Source organism: Crocodylus siamensis, chromosome 6 (assembly GCF_052110815.1).
Source record: "Crocodylus siamensis isolate JL-2025a chromosome 6, ASM5211081v1, whole genome shotgun sequence".
Classification (NCBI taxonomy): domain Eukaryota; kingdom Metazoa; phylum Chordata; order Crocodylia; family Crocodylidae; genus Crocodylus; species Crocodylus siamensis.
Window position 1 is genome coordinate 31,127,492 of NC_143400.1, and position 20,505 is coordinate 31,147,996.

At 47.7% G+C, this 20,505-nt stretch overlaps 1 protein-coding gene across 1 annotated transcript in view; it reads left to right on the plus strand.

The window, feature by feature from the left end:
• The window catches only part of LOC149862153 (substance-P receptor-like), a 75,927-nt gene that overhangs the window by 48,786 nt on the left and 6,636 nt on the right, over positions 1-20,505 (plus strand). The window contains exons 3-4 of the mRNA XM_090052965.1: positions 18,472-18,622; positions 20,306-20,502. Coding sequence (XP_089909091.1) covers positions 18,472-18,622; positions 20,306-20,502 — 348 coding nt within the window. The remainder of the gene's footprint in view (positions 1-18,471; positions 18,623-20,305; positions 20,503-20,505) is intronic.

Sequence of the window (20,505 nt, forward strand, 5' to 3'; positions counted from 1 at the left end):
CCAAGGTGCAGGGAGGTGATCCTTCCCCTCTATGCAATACTGGTCAGGCCGCAGCTGGAGTACTGCGTCCAGTTCTGGGCGCTGAACTTCAGGAGGGATGTGGACAACACTTAGAGGGTCCAGAGGAGGGCCACTTGCATGATGAGGGGCAGCAGGGCAGGCCCTAGGAGGAGAGGCTGTGGGACCTGAACCTGTTCAGTCTCCACAAGAGAAGGCTGAGGGGGGACCTGGTGGCCATCTACAAACTGGCCAAGGGAGACCAGCAGGCAAAGGGAGAGCCTCTGTTCCCCTGAGCACTACCAGGAGTGACAAGGAATAACGGCCATAAGTTGACTGAGAGTAGATTCACGCTAGACATCAGGAGGCACTACTTCACGGTCAGAGCGGCTAGGATCTGGAACCAACTTCCAAGGGAAGTGGTGCTCACTTCTGCCTTGGGGGTCTTTAGAAGGAGGCTAGATATGCACCTTGCTGGGGTCGTTTGACCCCAGTACTCTTTCCTGTCATGGCAGGGTGGTGGGACTTGATGATCTGCTCAGGTCCCTTCCGACCCTACCAACTATGAAACTATGAAGTGCAGATCAGCATATGACCGTGATCTGACAGCAGACAGGGTCTTTCCTGTGCGCAATCCAGTGAACAATGGAGCAGCATCTCCTTTGCAGGAGGCAGACCTCAAAGTCTGGTCCCCTGCAGGAAATGAGTCAGATGGTTGAGAGGTTGTTTGAAGCAAATGAATTGGGCAGAGCCTGTCTTCATCCAGACCACTGAGCCAGCATGCCAAGTGCTGAATATTTCATGGTATTTCCCTGCTGTTTCTCTGCTGACATAAGAGCAGTGACGATGGCTGCACTGGGAAATCTCATGCTCATAATGCCGGCAATTATCTCTACTCTCACTGCAGCATAGCAGCAGTTCAGTTTCCCAGCACCCTCCCACAATGCACCTAGCTGCAATGCAAAGCCCTCAAGCAGTGGTTTGCAACTAGGGTGCTGCAAGGCCCTTCCAGGGGTGCCACAGAACCAACACCACCACTGCCAGGTAGAAAAGCCCTGCACAGAGCTGGACTGGGAAGCTGCTTCAACAGCAGCACACACTCTTGCCTGCATAGGTTGACTGGCTAAACCTCATAGAGGCAGGAGCACCCAGTCCTGCCACAGCCCTTCTTGGCCCAGCCCTGCATGCTTTTGCCAAAAACAGTGGGGTGCAGGGCAGTTCCACCTGGCTTTGGCAGCAGCCCTCTGAGGTAAGCTGAAGCAGTACAACAGTGGTTCTCAACTGGGGCGTTGCCTAATTCAAACAAGGAGGCCTGCCCCAATTCTAAAAAGGGTGAGAAGCACTGCTGTAGAGGAAGTAGGGGATGGGGTTCTCCCTGCCCGCGTGGCTGGCGTTTTTGTGCACACTTATCTACAGTATTCATCAGTGCAATTCTGAGTCCTCCCTATGGTTACCTCTGATATGTTTGCCCAGTTTATGGCGCCCCAGTTGAGAACCACTGTTGTACTGCCTCGGCTTACCTCAGAGGGCTGCTGCCACAGCCAGGTGGAACTGCGCTCTGTTACCTCTGATACCTCTGTTTAAAAAGGGTGCGAGACCCAGCACATGAGGGTACCCAATATGGCTAATGACTGATATACTGACTCAGGACGGTCCCATGCTCGAGACACTTGCAGGAGACACTTGCAGGAAAGGTCTAAATGAATGTGACCCCCTTTGCAACTCAACATAGCACTCTGAGCAAATAACCCCTCTGGGCATTTGTACACGTTACGATCTCTGAACAGATGCCTGTGGGCCGGCATTCCCTACAAACCGGCTGCTGTGGTGGAATTACCGATATATCACCCTTTGGCAGGCACACTTTTCCACTGGAAAATCACTGGAGTTACCACAGCACTTGACAGAAATGATGCAGTAAAGAATCATGCCTCTTCACCCCCTCCTGGTTTCTGTCATTCTACCAGTATGTGTCCCTTGTCTGTCTCCTGTGTGGACCTTGGCAGGATGAGGGCTCTTGTGGCTCGCAGCTCGAGTGCTGCCCTCGTAAGGGAACGTAAGTGCTAATCCCAGGCACAGTTTTGCTTTGCCCAAAATAACTGTGCAAAGACAGGTGGCTGGGCTCCTGTTAAATGCCTCGCTGCCTCTTAGGGCTTCTGGGGGATGACTTCAGTTTATTTCAGGCAGGCAGTGCTGTCAGCGAGCTCGCTGGAAGCCCTGTAGTAGGGACAAGGGGGAGCACTCAGTTCTGGCAGTCACAGGCAGGGGGGAAGGTCAGTTTACAGCAGGGGTGGGCAATTATTTCGGGCGGAGGGCTGTTTGATGAGTTTTGGTGAGCTGTTGAGGGCTGCATGGGTAGCCCTGTCCCTTCAGTTGCCCCACCCCCTAGTCACCATTTTGGGACTGGAAGCCCCGCCCCCTAACTGCTGATCTTTGCCACCAGAAGTCCCTCCCCTTGCCCCTAGAAGTACTCCTTTTGGAGAGGTGGCCTTAGAACTGAAAGTTACACCCTGTCATGTGTAATAGGGTTCCTGCAGCCCCTGGCGGGGGCTGCCTGTCCCTTCTTCAGGCTCTGGGGCCCAGGAGCATGGCCATCTCCCCCTGTGGGGTCTGCTCCCTTTTGGGGTCTCTGGCACGCCAGCTGGAGGAGCTCCAGGCCACAGTTCAGAGACAGTGTGCCATCAGGGACTGTGAGCAGGAGATAGCCTCTTACTGCCAGGCCCTTCTACCCCGGGAGCCAGAGGGTAGACCACAGTCTTCCCCCAAGACAAGGGAAGACTCAAGGACCTCCCATTCTGTCCAGTCAGGGATGGACCAAGGTAGTTAAGGGCCCTAAAGCCTGCTGCACCAAGGCCCCTGCCCTGCCGGACCTTAGCAACAGGTATGAACCTCTTGCAGCCCCAGCAGAGCCTGCTGAGTTGTCAGCTCCTCAGGCAACACAGGCTCAACTGCAGCTATCGCCCCTGCTCTCCCCAAGACAAAATGTAAAGTGTTTGTTGTGGGAGACTCCATCCTGAGGGGACCGAGCGGGTAATCTGCCACCCCGACCCCTTAGCCTGGGAAGTCTGCTGCTTCCTGGAGGCTTACATCTGAGACATTGAGGAGAGGATCCCTAAGCTTCTCCAGCTTACAGACCACTATCCCATGCTCCTTATTCATGTGGGCACCAATGACACGGCTCAAAGCACTCCCAGATGGGTCATGAGGTGCTACAGGGATTTGGGAGTGGGGCTAAAGAGTCTGGGGGCACAGGTGGTGTTCTCTTCAATCCTCTCAGTCTCGGGGTATGGTATGAGGAGGGAGAGGAGGATCCATGTAGTTAACCAAAGACTGCAGCGCTGGTGTCATCGGGAAGGCTTCGGCTTCCATGACCACAGCCCGCCCTTTGGCAAGAGAGGCAGTGAGCTGCTGGGAAGAGATGGCCTCCACCTCTCTCTGCTGGGGAGGAGGCTCTTCTCAGCCAGGCTGGCTGACCTGCTTCACCGGGCTTTAAATTAAGCTTGTTGGGAGACGGGGGGACTACGCCCACTGCTGGCCTGCTGAGCAACCCTTGCAAAGCCAGCAGGCCAAGGCACCCCAGGATCCCACCCCATAAGGGATCCCACCCCAGCCCCAGCCCTGGCACAATCTGTGGGCAAGGCAAGAGCCCCCAAGGGAACACTTGCCTGCCTGTATATAAATGCCAGGAGCTTGGGGAATTAGCAGAAGGAACTTATCCACTTGCTTAACACAAATAATTATGACGTCATAGGGATAATGGAGACCTGGTGAGACTCCACCCATGACTGGACCACAGGTATAGATGGCTATACCTTGTACAGGAGAGATCGAGTACATAAAAGGGGTGGGGGTGTAGCTCTTTATGTTAAGGAAAGCTACATGTCCCTGCAAGCTGATGTTGGTGATCAGGGTGGACAACTGGAGACCCTCTGGGTTAAAATCCTTGGGGAACATGGCACAGGGGACACAATGGTGGGAGTCTACTACAGACCTCCCACCCAAAGTGAAGAGCTTGACCAGGAGTTCGCCTGGGAACTGGCTGAGGCTGCATGCTCCAGGACCATGATTGTCATGGGTGACTTCAGTTACCCGGACATCTTGTGGGAGGATCCCTCAGCAAAATCTGAGTGGTCGCAAAGCTTCCTATCATGCGTGGATGACCTCTACCTGACTCAAGAAGTCTATGGAACAATGAGAGGTAAAGCACTGTTCGACCTGGTACTGGCTACCGGGGATGACCTAATCGGTGACCTAGTGATCGATGGGAAGCTGGGTGACAGCGACCACGAGCTGGTTGCCTTCACCATCTGCCATAAAGCTGGTAAGTCAGTCAGCAACACTGAAGTCCTTGACTTCAGGAAAGCCAACTTTGACAAGCTCATGAGGCTTGTCAGTGAGGCCCTAAGGGACCATGACCCCAGAGGGAGGGGAGTTCAGGAAGAGTGGTTGCTCCTCAAGGGAATGATCCTGGATGCACAAGCTAACTCTATTCCATTTCGGAGGAAAGGCAGCACGAGGACACAGCAGCTCCCTTGGCTCTCCAGGGATCTAGCAGACTTCCTGAGGCTAAAAAGTAAGGCCTACATAGGATGGAGGATGGGATTCACCTCCAAGGAGGAATATTCTGCACTGGTCTGGTCCTGCAGGGAGCAAACCAGGAAAGCCAAGGCTGTGACTGAACTCCAGCTAGCTACAAGTATCAAGGACAATAAAAAGTCCTTTTTCAGATACGTGGGGAGCCAGAGGAAAAGCAAGGGACCATGGTTGTCATGGGTGACTTCAATTACCCAGACATCTCGTGGGAGGATCCCTCAGCAAAATCTGAGCGGTCCTGAAGACAGGAGGGCGATCCAGGCTGACCTGGACAGGCTCAGGAAATGGGTCGAGGAGAACCTGATGGTGTTTAACACCAAAAAATGCAAGGTTCTCCACCTTGGGAGGAAAAACTTGCAGCATGCTTATAGGCTCGGCAGTGCTACGCTGGCTAGCATTACAGATGAAAGGGACTTGGGGCTCATCACTGACCACAAGATGAACGTGAGCCTGCAATCTGATGCTGTAGCTAGTAAAGTGACCAAAATGCTGGCTTGCATCCATAGATGCTTCTCAAGCAAATCCCGGGACGTCATTCTCCCCTTGTACTCGGCCTTGGTGAGGCCACAGCTGGAGTACTGTGTCCAGTTTTGGGCTCCACAATTCAAAAAGGATGTGGAGAAGCTTGAGAGAGTCCAGAGGAGAGCCACGTGCATGATCAGAGGTCAGGAAAACAGATCTTACGATGACAGGCTGAGAGCCATGGGGCTCTTTAGCCTGGAAAAGCGCAGGCTCAGGGGTGATCTGATGGCCACCTATAAGTTTATCAGGGGTGACCACCAGTACCTGGTTTGTTCACCAGAGCGCCCGAAGGGAGGATGAGGTCGAATGGTCATAAACTACTGCAAGATCTTTTCAGGCTGGACATAAGGAAGAATTTCTTTACTGTCTGAGCCCCCAAGATCTGGAACAGCCTGCCATTGGACATAGTTCAAGCACCTACATTGAACACCTTCAAGAGCAAATTGGATGTTTATCTTGCTGGGATACTATGACCCCAGCTGACTTCCTGCCCTTTGGGTGGGGGGCTGGACTCAATGATCTTCCGAGGTCCCTTCCAGCCCTAATGTCTATGAAATCTATGTGGTCTGTCATAAGACCCACCCACCCAACACCAAACTGCCTCGCTCGCTGTATCTGTCCCAGAATCTGTCCTGAACAGGGAGAATGTAGGCTATGCCCTTTGCTTCTGGGTGTGCTCTGGCTGGTGGACAGGGTATCGGGATACCACACACAGGCTTTATGGCACAAAGCACAGCCCTGCAGAATGAAATGATTGAGATGCTCTCATGAGAACCTAGCAAATGATGTACGAGCCCAGACGTTGCAGGATGGACGGGGTATCAGTTAGTCTGTGGCAGGGGAGGACATACTCAAAGACGCACAGAAATATCGACAGAGCTATGGCAGCCTCTCTCCATGATCAGGCATGGAGGAGGGTCCAGAGACCTCTGCAGAACACATGCAACTCACCCTTGTGGGGAAAGCCCTTATGACCTTTTGTGAAGGGATCCATTTCACGCACTGCAAATAAGCCAGCTGAAGATGCGGTCCTAAGGGAAAGGCCCATGGACATACCACACGCTAGTAACAACGACAGGTGCAGAACCCAGGCACCCTGCAACTGAAACCAGTGAAAAGTGAACCTTTGGGAGAAAGTTTCCACCAAGGCTGGAACAGGTACTACTCTATGCAACTGGAAAGAGAGAGTGGATCAGCAGGGCTGCTGCAATGACAAAACTCTCTGTGCAGCCAGCTGATGAGAAGCCTGGGCGATTGCCTACTGACAGGATCTGCATTACGTATGCGCTGCCAGCCTGGCTGAATCTTTGCCCAGTTTGCTACATATGGCGCTTCATTAAACATTAACACAGTCAAAGCATCGGGCATTTCTTGAGGGCAAGATGAACACTTGCCACCCCAGGAAAAGCTACATGCCAAGACCACTGATACTATCTTCTGAGCCTGGGCTTTTGTAATTAACCCAAAGCAGAAGGATTTGTGCTTGCTCCCTTTTGTGCCTTCCACTTGGTCCCTTTCTTGAATAAATGACAGGGACAGACTGAGTCTGTTCTCTGCTGCCATTGCTAGTCCATTCCCTGCACAGCAGGAGAGTATTTCAGCACTTCTGAGATCTGTGTGGTATATGCAGTTATACACTGGTTAACTAAAATGGGGGCATTTTACCAGTTACTTTTTAGGATGCCCACTTTAAACGTAATCCATAGGAATTGTAGATGCTGGTACAAATCTTTGGAATCCATTGGCTTTGGTTCAAATGGCCTCAATCCAATTTCCTCACAAACTCTACCCAGGCAGCCCACTGTGTGTGGTGTGCCAGTGTTTAAGGTGATCTGGCTACGTGGACAGGAGAGATGCTAAATTCAGCTTCAAACAGAAATTCAATCTGCCAACTTCAGTGGTTGCTCTATTATTTGGTTGCTAAACAGTGTCACTTGCTTCCTTGGTCATAGGAGTGTATTTTAGAGACAGAAAAATAGAGTAAAAGGACAGCAACAGATCATCTAGTCCAGCCCCACTGCTCATGGCATGATCAGCTCTGTCTAAAGGATGGTGGGAGCATCTTCCTAAAATAGTGGAAGCCTCAGACTGATGTGTTCAAAAGCCTCTGGTATCAGCAAGTCAAATATGATAATGAAGATGCAGAGAAATACAGCAGCCGCATCATGCAGACTCTATTCCTTTTAACACAACACCATTCACCGATGCGAGCTCTGAAATGCTGGTGTGACTTCCTCTCCGTAGAAACACAAAAGGAGGAAAGTAATCTCAAATTGCAGGGGCCTGGCACCATGAACTAAGCTATTATGTTGCCATAAATATTTATACCGCCTTAATTAGTCGTTCTAATTGCACCTCTAATTACAATACGAATTAGCATCCCCTGATATTAAATGTCCTGAAGTGTAAGTGATAGATGTCTGACAACCTCATACAAACCCAGAGAACAGAATGCACTGCTGAGTTCAGGAAGCCACGGTCATCTGCACAGTGTTAATTACATTTGGTAGCTAGTAGGGCTGCATGACTTGTGGATGACACTTGCTGTGTACATTTTTTAAGCAAACTTAAATTGACAGCCTGCACCCTCTTTCATGCTTAGTTTCTAAGTGAAATTTAAGCCCTGGGCACAGGCCCTTGCAAGGCTAATATACCACGTAAATCCCACAGGGTTTTAAAGTGCATAGATTCTTGTTATAGTGGGCCTGATGTGTGCTGCGGGTCCTGTGTGCTTTCCACACCTTCAGCAGGTCATAGAATAGGGGCTGCTGAGCTGCTCTGATACTTCCCCACTTGCTGAATATCCTCCCGCAGGACCTAGTCAGGGAATATTCTCCTGCAGGACCTAGTCAAGGAACTTAAGTGGAACTAGACATGTTCAAATCACCAGGTCCTGACGATCTCCACCCCAGAGTGCTGAGGGAATTAGCAGAGGTCATTGTGGGACCCTTGGCACAACTTTTCGAGCACTTATGGTGCTCTGGTGAGGTGCCAGAGGCCTGGAAAAGGGCCAATGTGGTCCCCATTTTCAAAAAGGGGAGGAAGGAGGACCCAGTAAACTATAGGCCCATTAGTCTTACCTCAGTCCTGGGAAAACTCTTTGAGAAAATTATCCAGGAGCACATCTGCAAGGGACCAGCAGGGGAGATCATGCTTAGGGGCAGTCAACATGAGTTCATTACAGGCAGGTCCTGTCCAACCAACCTGGTGGCCTTCTACAACCAGGTCACAAAAGCCTTGGATGCAGGTGTCATGGTGGACATAGTCTTTCTGGACTTTAGGAGGGCCTTCAACACTGTCTCTCACCCTGTTCTCATTAAAAAATGAGGTAACTGTGGTTTCAACGCCTACATGGTCAGATGGGTTGCAAATTGGCTGGAGGGCCGTACCCAGAGAGTGGTAGTGGATGGGATGTTTTTGATTTGGAGGGATGTGGGCAGTGGGGTCCCCCAGGCCTTGGTCCTCGGGCCCGCACTGTTCAACATCTTCATCAGTGACTTGGACGAGGGGGTAAAAAGCACCCTGTTCAAATTCATGGATGACACTAAGATGTGGGGAGAAGTGGCATGCTAGGAGAGGGGGACAGGCTACAACTAGATCTGGACAGGTTACAGAGCTGGAGAGATGAAAATAGGATGGGTTTCAAGCACAGATGCATCACGAGCAGGTTCAAGGAGGTGATCCTCCCACTCTATGCGACACTGGTCAGGCCGCAGCTGGAGTACTGCGTCCAGTTCTGGGCACTGCACTTCAGGAAGGATGTGGACTACATGGAGAGGGTCCAGAGGAGGGCCATTCACATGATCCGGGGGCAGCAGGGCAGGCCCTACGAGGAGAGGCTAAGGAACCTGAACCTGTTCAGCTTCTACAAGAGAAGGCTGAGAGGAGATCTGTTGGTCATCTATAAACTGGCCAACGGAGACCAGCAGGCAATGGGAGAGTCCCTGTTCCCCTGAGCACTACTGGGAGTAACAAGGAATAAGAGCCATAAGTTGATGGAGAATAGATTCAGGCTAGACATCAGGAGGCGCTACTTCACTGTCAGGGCAGCTAGGAGCTGGAACCAACTTCCAAGAGAAGAGGTGCCCAGTCCTACCCTGGGGGTCTTCAAAAGAAGGCTAGATAGACACCTAGCCAGGGGTGTTTGACCCCAGTACTCTTTCCTGCCATGGCAGGGGGTTGGACTTGATGATCTGCTCAGGTCCCTTCCAACCCTACAAACTATGAAACTCCCAGGCAGACCTGCTGGCAGTACTGCTCCCAGGGACTGCACATTTTACAGAATGGTGAATGTCTAATTTGCATACAGGAGCATTTGTACCAGAAACTTGATCCCTGTGAAACACGCTCAGCAGAACCCATTGGACCTGCGTGTCCAGGCAGAACTGTGCTACGCTGCTTGAAACCAAGATTTATACTAACAGAAAAGAAACAGATAATTTTTCCAGTTTGGGTTTGAACTCTGTTTTCAGTTGTGGCCAAGACTTGGGGACAAGATCAGGTCACTGTTTGGCTTCACTCTATTAGGGTTACACACCCCAGCTGGAAGCTCTTTGCTACTGGTCCCCTTCCCCCACACCAAACACAAGAGCATCTCCCCTTTGACTCAGATGTGCTAGGCACATGCTAGCCAGTGAACTATGCTACAGCCCCTAATAGAGTCAAAGCGAGCAACTGGGTCACATTCCTACATTGCCTTTTGTTACATGAGATTCTTCTTGAACTCAAGTGTGGGGGGCCTGTGCCTTTGCAACAGGAGAATGGATTCATCTTGCTGGTGTAAGGCTCACAAGTGCACGTCCAGAGACCTGCTACAAGACCTAGGGTGGGAATCAGGAGTCAGAGCTGCTGCTGAACTCCAATACTAATTTGGGAACAGAGACTGAACCCTAAAGCTAGTTTGGGTTTCTTTTAAATGTCAGTATTTACACTGAGCAAGAAAAAAAAAACATACAGGGATTGGGCTGCGTCTTTTGCCCCCTTTGCCTTCAGAGAGGGTCTTGTCCCTTGATGCATCTCAAAGCCCTTAAAAATAGATCATGTGTGGCATGAATGGAAGCAGCCATAGCAGCCATCAGAGCATGCTGGTATCATCTTTTCTGCTGAATGTTGCTTACAAGTTTAAATGGCTAGTCAGTAGCCCTTAAGATGATGATAACATACAGACCCATGGTGACAGGTGGTGAAAGTACCAACACATACAGTCACTCTGAGTTAATGAAGTAGGTTGGACCAAAATATTTGGGTAGCTGATGCTGGGTTACCTCTGCAGTTCTCCTACAGCAGTACTAGTCTTCTTACTGCCCTCCAGGGTTCCCATGCCCAGAGCAGTGTCTACAAGGCTGATTGATATAATCTCTTCCCATCATTCCCCCATGCCCACAGTGCAGCCTTGAAGCTGGCTGCAAACAGAAATCCAGATGACATGCTATCGTGTACTCCAGGCACAGGGGTGACCCGGGAATTATAGCACTATAATTCAACTCCCCTCTGTTCCCTGAATCTGAAATCCCATCCCTACTAGCTGTCACTCAAAAGTTTTTATATGAGCTTTCCCATGAGAGTTTTGGAGGAGGTAATGCCAGAGTTTGACCCTGTGAATGAAATGTAGTGGCTGCTCTCATATCAACTTTGCCATAATAGCATGCAGGGAGTGGTATCAGGAACTGGGGGTGGTCCTGCTCTGAGCAAGCCTTTGGACTAAATGTGATCTCCTGAGGTCCTTTCCAGCCCTCATTTCTCTGTGATTCTATGAACTTGGCAAATGATGCTTTTTCTGCTGAGCTGGCTGCTTTGTAGACTTGTCAGGCACTACAAAATGGCCACTATCACGCACCTGCAAAGGATGACATCTTAGTGCTGGATAAACTGATCTTTCTGTTTAGTTTGTGAAGCCCTTGGTGAACCTTCTAGATAGAGGTACCATAAATGCAATGCGTAAATCTCTCTGGAATACGTAACTGTCAGTCTCTGGAAGAACTCTTTGTGCTTCCAGTTTCTAAATTTCTTTAGAAATTGTGCTTCCAATTTCAATTCTTCTGAGATGGAGAGAGGTACAGGAACAAATGCCTCTGGAATTTGTACTCCGTAAGATCATAGTGGTTTTAAGCAAATACGAAGTACTAAAATTTGATTGATTCAGCCAGAGGCTTGTGTCCAAATCCTCCATGAATGGAAATCGTTGCTACTGTTCACCTCTGAAGTGCATCCAGGAGTGACACCAACTAAGGATTTAGCTTAGTGTCTGGTCAAAGTTGGCCTCATGGCTCTTTGGCCTCTGCAGATGGATCCATAGATGTCTGGTTCTCTAATAATTTGCAAGGAATATACGATCTTTTCTGTTTCTGGCTTTTTTTTTCAAATGTACCGTAGACTGGGTACCTCCCAGTTTTGCATGAGACTATCATATACACCTGTGCATGGGGATGGAAAAGCACTATTCAGCTATTGTGGCTGGCTTGGGACCTGCACAGGTGACAGCTGGGTTTCATGCAGATCTATTTATAAAGTCAGCCTGAAATATGCTCTTTATGGGCTATGACTGCAATTTGTAATCACCCAAGCTCCATGCCAGGGGTGCCAATTTAAGTGCCAGATGGTATTGTGGAGGCATAAAATGTCTCTGTGTGGGTTACATCCCAATAAAGCATATGATTGCAAAAAAAAAAAAAAAAGTATGGAACAGGGAGAAGGTTTCCCAAGCATGTGAGTTACACATAATATTATGATGCCTAAACCCATCTTTGTTGCCAAGGTCAACTAGACCTCAGGAGCTGCGCGGTAAAGGGATCAGAATCCCAACATAGCTCCAAACCCCTACAGGCAGCAGGACGGTAGAGGGTTTAAGCTGTTTTATACACTTTCTAGCAGCACCAGGAATGCAAGTGGCATTTCCTGCTGTGATAGTTATCATATTCTGGGTCTGTTTAGCATAGCACGCCTGTTCCAGTATGCAGTGCAACCCTGATGTCCTGGAGGTGGCAGGGCAAAAGAGTCCCACAGATCATGCACTACAGGTCATACAGATTTTCTGGAGACTGTGCAAACCATTTTACTTCAAACAGCCCAAAACCTACTTTCAGGTTTGGAATTGATGTTGGAGTTTACTTAAAACGGTAGTTCTAGACCCTTTTTTTAGACTCAAGGCACCCCTTGTTAGATTCAAGGCACTCCTCAGCAGATGCCAAAACTTAGTTTTCACGTGGTTTCTTTGGCTACCAAAAATATTAGAGCAATTCGTCTGTTCCAGAGAACACAGAAAGGCCATGACAGGTCAGAAAGCATTTAATACTATGATGGATTTCCACTTGAAATCTCTTTGTTTATGTTGTGCATCATGTTTGCACACCTAACCATACTAACATTAGGGAGTACCCTGTGGCACAGTGGTTGATTTACAGTCTCAGGCTTTCTTACTGAATTACACTGAATTAGATGCTGCAGGAGATTCAAAACATCCAATGGACAAGAAGGTCAGAAGGCTTGAATTTGAAATCCCCAAATTCACCACCTTGGTAGTCATGAACCTCCCTGCCTCACTGTTCCCATCTGTTAAATAGGAATAAACACACATTCGCCTTTGCAGAGCTTTGAAATCAAAGGTGCTATTTAAATGAAAAGTACTGTTATTCCCTGCAGGGGGATTGGAGGGGAGAGGTATGTGGGGTACAAATGTAATTATAAGGGATGAGCCCAGTAATCTAAAATCAAATCACCTCTGTAATGCAACTGTAACCAGCAACTAACTTTAAGCTGAATATTCATCACATTTCTTTCCATGGTTTATCAAATGAGTGTCTGAGGACACTGCAGCTTATATAAATACATCTGTTTTGTCTTGCTCTTAGTGCTGCTTCATTTAGTTTGACAGTTTGGTTATTATATGCAAACGCAAGTGAAGAGTACTGCATTGGTGATTACATGGCTGGCAATTAGCTGGTGGGCTGGGGTGGCCTGGGTGATAAGGCTCATAGTTACCAGCCCAGAGATCGCAAGTTGGGAGTCATAGCAGAGGCACTGATGGCTCAGCCCTGTCAGATTCCACCAAATCTGCAAATTCTGCTAAATACTTTGTCACAAGGACATGAAAAAGAAGGGAAGGAAGCTGATGGTCTGATAATGCTGTCAGGATTCTGGTTTACTGAGAGCATTTTAGCACTGATCAAAGGGGAAAAAACAAAGAATAGGATGGTTTCTGCTTTGAAATTAACTGTGAGTGGTCCCGTCAGCAGCATATATCCTAATTGTCAGCCTCTTCTGCATTGTTCAATATAATCACTATCTCATGAACACACTTCCTTACCCAATACTGACAAGACATTGTGATCATTTGTCCCATTCCTCTTTCACCACCTAATGATGCTAAGAGGCATCTGCAGTGAGCTAACGAGTGACTGTAGAGCCATAGCATGGTCATTTTTCTTTCTGAGGCACAGGGGAAAAAAATGTAATGAAAAGGTCTGGCTCGCTAGGTGACTTCCACCTACCCAGCATCAAACCTGATGGAGAAAAAGCATAAGGAACACACAGGCACAAAGAGGAATAAGGCCAGGCACAATTTTTTTTTGCTCTCGCACATGCTCCCACACATGCTGCTCTCCAAAGCAGATATTAGTTCATGTGACAAAAAGGATGTTTCTTCTTCAAGTCTACATGCTCCTGGAATTTCACTGGCAGTGCTAGCTGCACTACAGCGCTGTGCTCAAGGCATCATGCTGCCCTTGGATAAGCCAACCAGGGCAGGACTAGATCTCATGCTCGCTGCAATGGGAGTTTGCAGGAAGAATGGAACAGCACTCGAGCGTAAGGAACAAAAACCCCTTAAAAGCAGAGCCAAAAACCCCTTGGGAATCAAGGAAAGGTCAAGTTCCAAATCACTATGGGTCTGCCTAATGCTGGCTAATGGTTTTCATCACCCAGACCCAAACTGCTTCTTCCCAATATGTGCATCCTGAAGCATTCCCCAACCCCAGTGCCATCATTTGCTACCCCAGTCCACAATCCATTCTCATCATCTGGTAGGGAAACAGTAATCTTATTCTCTCCTTTACTGCCTCACCTTATAACAAGGAGGCAGAGTCAATACAGCTCCAAAGGTGCCATTCATAAAACAAGTCTTCAGTGGACACAAATTAAAAGCATCAAACATGCTGGGTCATTCATGCCTTCTAGGGATTTTGGAATTTTGTCCAAAATTTTCAGACAAAATTTTCAAAGAGAAGAAATTGAAAAAAATATTTTGACTGTGTCGTGTTAAAAAAAAAGTAAAAAATATGTAGTGAGATTTTGTTTCAACTTTGCTATTTCATTTCACTTTGTTTCAGTGTTTTCTTTTATTGAAATATAGGCTTTAATATACTTTTCCTATTTAATGTTTTAGCTAGCATGTTTTTTAATATTGTAACGCAGCATAAAAATCTTAAGTTCATGAGAGCAGAATTTGACCTGAGCTCTGGCCATTTCCCTTTTATTACATGAATTTAGGCATGCAGGTGCTCTTTATTAGTGCTCTGACACTTCAGCAACTAGTATTTTAAGAATACAGAGTCATAAATTAAACATAGACATGCCTGTGTAAGTTTGCTACCTCATTCACTCTTTAGTTTAGGGAACAAAGAAAATTTATTGCAATATCAGTCATTGCAATAAATGCTTAGGGACATTTATTTCTTGGTCCTCATCACCAACCTGGATTTCAAAATACTAAGTACCATATGCAAGGGTTCAGTATCTTCTGAGGCCAGTGGCTCCTAATACTAGTATCACTATCAATCTTCCTCCAAGGTATTACATTGAACAGGAAGCTTTAATGATTACTGGGTAGAGTGGAGACTTGGCAAGCAGCGACCCCAGCCAAGCACAGATCATGCTTTCTTGCCCATTTGTGGATGTGCAATTAAGACCCAGTGTTAAGTCATAAATCTCCCACTGTGCTGTGGTGACTAGATGCTTCATTGAATAACATGGTCCATCTCTTCACCAGTTAGCTGTTGGCAAAGAAGCAGATTTTTTTTGCCCAGATCATTATATCTTTAATTAGTTATTTTTTCTGGAATCCCAAATTCATGATGCATCTGAGCAAACATTACACCCTGAGCCATTAGAAACAACATTCATGAGACTGTCTTCAGCTGAAATACTGGAACTGAGAACTTGCATTCATTACCCATTCTAGTTGCCATTACCTGGATGCAGCAATCTTAGATGTGGGACCATATCACCCAACCACGCACAACCCTGCCAGCTTTTCCAAATGAAGAATAGACAAGCCACCCCAGTGTTGTTTAGACTGCAGGTTCTTTGGGTCTGAGATTTTATTTCTGTTTGCCCTTTGTAGCCATTACACTGATGAATCACTTCTTTAACAATTCACCACTCTCATGTTGGATTATTCTCTATCTAACCTAATGACTGACCTTACGTCATCTCCTACTCTGTGGAGGTTCAGCATTGTGTTTTATGGGATTGTCCTATTCCATGCTGAGTGTTTCAGATGCAAGGCTATATATCAGAGCCCTCAACAGACATTAATTAAGCCTCACAACAGCCACATGAAGCCTGAATACAAATCTGGATCTGAACTACCTTGGACTTTGATTCTGATGGAGGTTTTTGAGCTGGCTCCTGTCTCTGTAAGGGACTAAATCAAATCCTGCTTTCAAACACCATCCCAGCTTTGACTTGATAGAGAATGACTTCATTGAGATGAATCTTGGAGGCTTCAGTCTACACCATGCATTGCTGTCTCCATTGTACAAATGGGTCAACTGAGGCACTAAGGGTGTGTCCAGATGAGTGCACACGTTTCTGCAGGGACAAATAGCAGCGGCACATAGTTGTGCCACTACTACTTGTCCGTGGGGCATCCTGCACACGTGCTCTAGTGCATGGCAAATTGCCCCAGGTGGGGCCAGCACCTGGGTTAGCCCCAGCAGCCTTACCTGGGGCCCTGCAGTGACAGCAGAAGAGTGAACAGAGCCTCACCGGCAGCTAGAGCATGGCTCTGGCCAGCCAGGCTCTGGTTTTGGGCAGCACGTGCTGTAGCCACATGCACCATCCTGCTTTTTTTTTATTATTATTATTTTTTTTTTGAAGATACCGGGATTTCCTGGTATCTAATTTTGACTCTTTGCTGCAATTGTGCAGCACAGAGACCCTTTGCACGTGCACTACGTGCATTTTGCAGCACCTTAAAAGCCTTTAAGGTGCCACAAAGCACATGTGTGTGCTCGTCTGAATGTGCCCTCAGATGGCAAAAAGGCAGAAGTGCCTGTGGATTATGAGTACACACCTAGAAACACTCTGGCCCACCTTTTCAGATATGACAGCCGTGCTTGTCATTGAAAATGGTGGTTTTGGAGGTCATGGACATGCAGTGAATAGGAACCTGAGCTGAAGATTAAATGCAAGTAATTCTAGTTACTAGGAGAATGGTATAACTACCACACCTTTTTGTCCCTCCTCCAGCCCCACCCAAAGTAAGAGGGGCTAGTGGTGAAGGCTTCTTCCCCACTGCCTGGCTCTTCAGCAATCTTTCTTTACCCTGGGACTTCACAAGCCATCTGTGCTGTCTTCATCTCTAGTGAGTATTGAGCAGCTTTGTCCTTCAGGTGGGAAAAATGAGAAACTCAGCTGCCTCACAGTGCCTGTCTCACTGCACTATTCAAATAGTGAGGGCTACTTCCCCCAGGCTGTCCTGCCACATTACCCCTCTTTCCAAATGCCGTGCCTCACCTTTGCAACAGTGTAAACTGGGAGTAAGCCTATATAATCTGGCTGCTGCACATGACAGCAGAATGATACCCACTGTCGGAGCAGTCTCCACACCCAGACATTCACCCAGAACCAGACCTTTACCAACTCATGCAGTCAGCTGTCAATATTAGCGCACAGCATCTCCCCTTCTGAATTACACATCTGAATCAGACCTGGGAAAAGGAGCTTGGTTAGCTCTGGAGATTAAGGCAGATATAGAATCATAGAAAGTTTGGGTTGGAAGGGTCCCCAGTAATCTAATCCAGCCCCCTGCTCAAAGCAGGACCATCCCCAATTAGATCATTCCAGCCAGGGTTTTGTTGCGCCGAGCCTTAAAAACCTCCAAGGATGGAGATTTCACCACCTTTCAGGGTAATCTGTTTTAGTGCTTCATCACCCTCCTAGTAATAAAATTTTTCATAATATCCAACCTAAACCTCCCTTGCTGCAACTTGAGTCCATTGCTTCTTGTTTTGTCATCTACCACCACTGGGAAGAGTATATATATTCTGTTCAAAGCATCAGGGTGAGTCCTACTAAGATTGGGACAGTAGATTTAGCTTGTCAGGTTTATTTCACCTTCTCTGGTGACATATAGCCTGAACTAGCCTGCATCCTCAAGGCATCTTACATGCCTTCATTCATGGATATGATTGGGAATTGGGGACCTATACAGCTTTGAAGATCTGAGACGGTTTTTCTGAATGGCTCAGACCCCCTGGATAATGCCATTCTTCAATTAAATCTTCTGCCACTGAGGATTTATTCAGTCCTTTGAAACAGGGCTGTTCACTACAGCAAGGAGCATAATGTTGCTCCCCTCCATGGAACAGAAGGCAGAAACAGAAAAGGTCCAGCTCACACAGAGGGATAAAAGGATGCCAAGCTTAACACTTCTGGGGTGAGAATGATAATATTATGAGAAGCAGAGATCGATCTTCTTTCTGGAGAGCTCCTTATTCCAATTGACTCGATGTAGGTTCCCATCAGACACTGAAATACTTGATTGATTGCTCGCTAGGGCAGAGAGCACTTTATTTGTAGGGAATGTTAGAAGCGATAATAGGGTGTTTCTTCAGCCAGTAACATGATGGCATGAGGCAACAACAGGTCTAGAAATATCCCAGACACGCACACGTTTCACTGCTTAGCAAATCAAATCTCAGGAGGATGCCATAACAAAACAAGATGTGAGGATGTCTAAAGACTGCCTGCCATGGAGGCTTGGAAATGAATAGACTGTGCAAAAAGAAGTGGTTTGAAGAGAAGGGGATATTTCATGACTCCTTTCAGAGCTAAGGGATGTTTTGTGCTTGGTGCTGCTTGAGTTTGGTGAAAAGCTAGTCCCTACTCCAGCAATGTTGTGGCTGAGATTTTCAGAGGCATTTAATTTCACCCGAAATTGGGTTTATAATTCACCTTGGCCTCCCTGAAAATCCCAGTCTTCATTCTTAGCTGTATGAAAAGATACTACAAGTGCAAGAAACATGAATGGACAGGTGAAACTAGACCTAAGCATTTTTCAGTTTTCTTTGCCAGGGAATTAAATGCTTAAACTTGAAATCCAGCCTGATTTTCAGCTGCCTTCCATGTGACAACTTCCAGGTATCACTCCTGCGTGACTGTGCTGATCTACTTCCTGCCACTTCTGGTCATCGGATTTGCCTACACAGTGGTTGGCATCACCCTCTGGGCTAGTGAGATACCAGGCGATTCTTCTGACCGCTACCACGAGCAAGTGACAGCTAAACGGAAGGTAAGCAGCCTTCCTCTGCTGTAGGAGGGAGCTATATCAGGGAGCAGACGCTGAGCAATTCAGCCTGAATGAACTCTGGGTGACCAGCTGTTCAGAGAACAATTCTTCAAACAGAACAGAACATGATTGCTTTTCAAAAGTAGCCAGAGTTTGATTTCTAGGGAGTACAGTTGGATACACCACCAGGGTCCTGATTTTCAAAAGCAGCAAGACTTTTGAAAAATCAGCACTTCAGACAGATCAGGCCAAGAAAAGAGAAAGAGGAAGCCCAAAACACTCAGGAGGGAAGGGAATTTTTAAACACGTTGGCATTTTTTTAAAGTTTGTTGGTGAGACTGGACACCTCAGATAATCACAAATGGGACTACTCAAATATAAAGCTATAACTTCCAATCCAGCCCTCATAGCCAAAAGGTGTTAATACTGGTTGGCAGAGGGTAGTGGGGTGTTAAATTACTTTGGTTCTATCTAGTTCCTACTAGAAAGCAGTACAAAACTTGTATGAGCAAGGACTGGGATCCCTTAGTGACAGTCACCATAGAAAGACCAAGGTTAAATGGAGCAGGCAGTAATGACTTACTCCTAGAAGCAGCCTTTCCAGGGCAGGGTTGAATGCTGGGGCTAAGTACAGACAGTCAAAAAGCCTGAGGCTGAATCCATTTGATCTTTGTAGGTTAATTTAAGCTGCACAGATTGAACCAATAAGCAAGTGAACAGGCATTCACTTTTGATTCCAGAAACGCAGCCACATGCCAACAATGGCCTAGGCCAGAAGTTGGGGGCCCTAGAGCACACCTCCCTGCTCAGCTGGAGTAGACAGCTTGGGCCACGTCTCGCCTGCCCACCCTAAAAGGTGGGGTTTTCAGGGGAGATGCAAAACATCCTGGGATGCTGTGGCACTAAGGTAACTTAAATCTGGAGGGGATCTGGGACAGAAGGTCAATAAACCTAAATCAGTTAAGTCTGATACTACATCCATCCAGGCTTATCTTAAACCAGTTGCAGCCGTTTTGAAAGCTTATGCTGGTTTATGTGTAATTTCTATCCCTAACCAAAAGGGCTACAAACGGATGTTGCACATGTCCCAGGGTAAACCATTTTATCCCAGAGCAAAGTGCTGTCATTGAGACATCCATATCCATTGTCCCATGATAAATCCTAAAAACGTTTATGCATCTACATCTACTTTATGTGCTTAAAAGGATATAAATTACCAAGAAGTCAACCTCATGGGTGACTGGTACCGCCTTAGTCAGGAGGGGCATGTGCCCCCCCTGCGACCAGTCCTGCTGACCGGGGGAGTCCCCCCATGGCCAATGCTGCTGACAAGGGGAAGGGGTCCCCCCATGGCTGATCTTGCTGCCTGGGGGGACCCCTGCAGCCGATCCTGTGACGGCTGATTGCTGCAGCCACCTCTGGGAGCAGCTGCAGTGATCAGCTGTGCTTGCAGGGGGGGCACTGACGCTCCTGCCTACCCCCCTGCCCATCACCTAAGCAGTGAGCTCAGCTGGTCAGGGGGTGCACCAGCACTCTCAAGGGATGCATGTGTACCCGCTACATGTTGCCACTGCCCTACCTTCTCCTGTATTCACCCACACAGATTTCTTTTCCAGTACATATATTTTCCCCCCAAGCTCACAGGGAATTTGGAGGCTGATTTAACAGCGTTTCATCCTTCCACAGGTGGTGAAGATGATGATCATTGTGGTGTGCACCTTTGCGATCTGTTGGCTCCCCTACCATGTCTACTTCCTCCTGCAGCATTTTAACCCCCACTGGTACATGCAACCATTTATACAGCAGGTCTACTTAGCAATTATGTGGCTGGCCATGAGCTCGACCATGTACAACCCCATTATCTACTGCTGCCTTAATGACAGGTG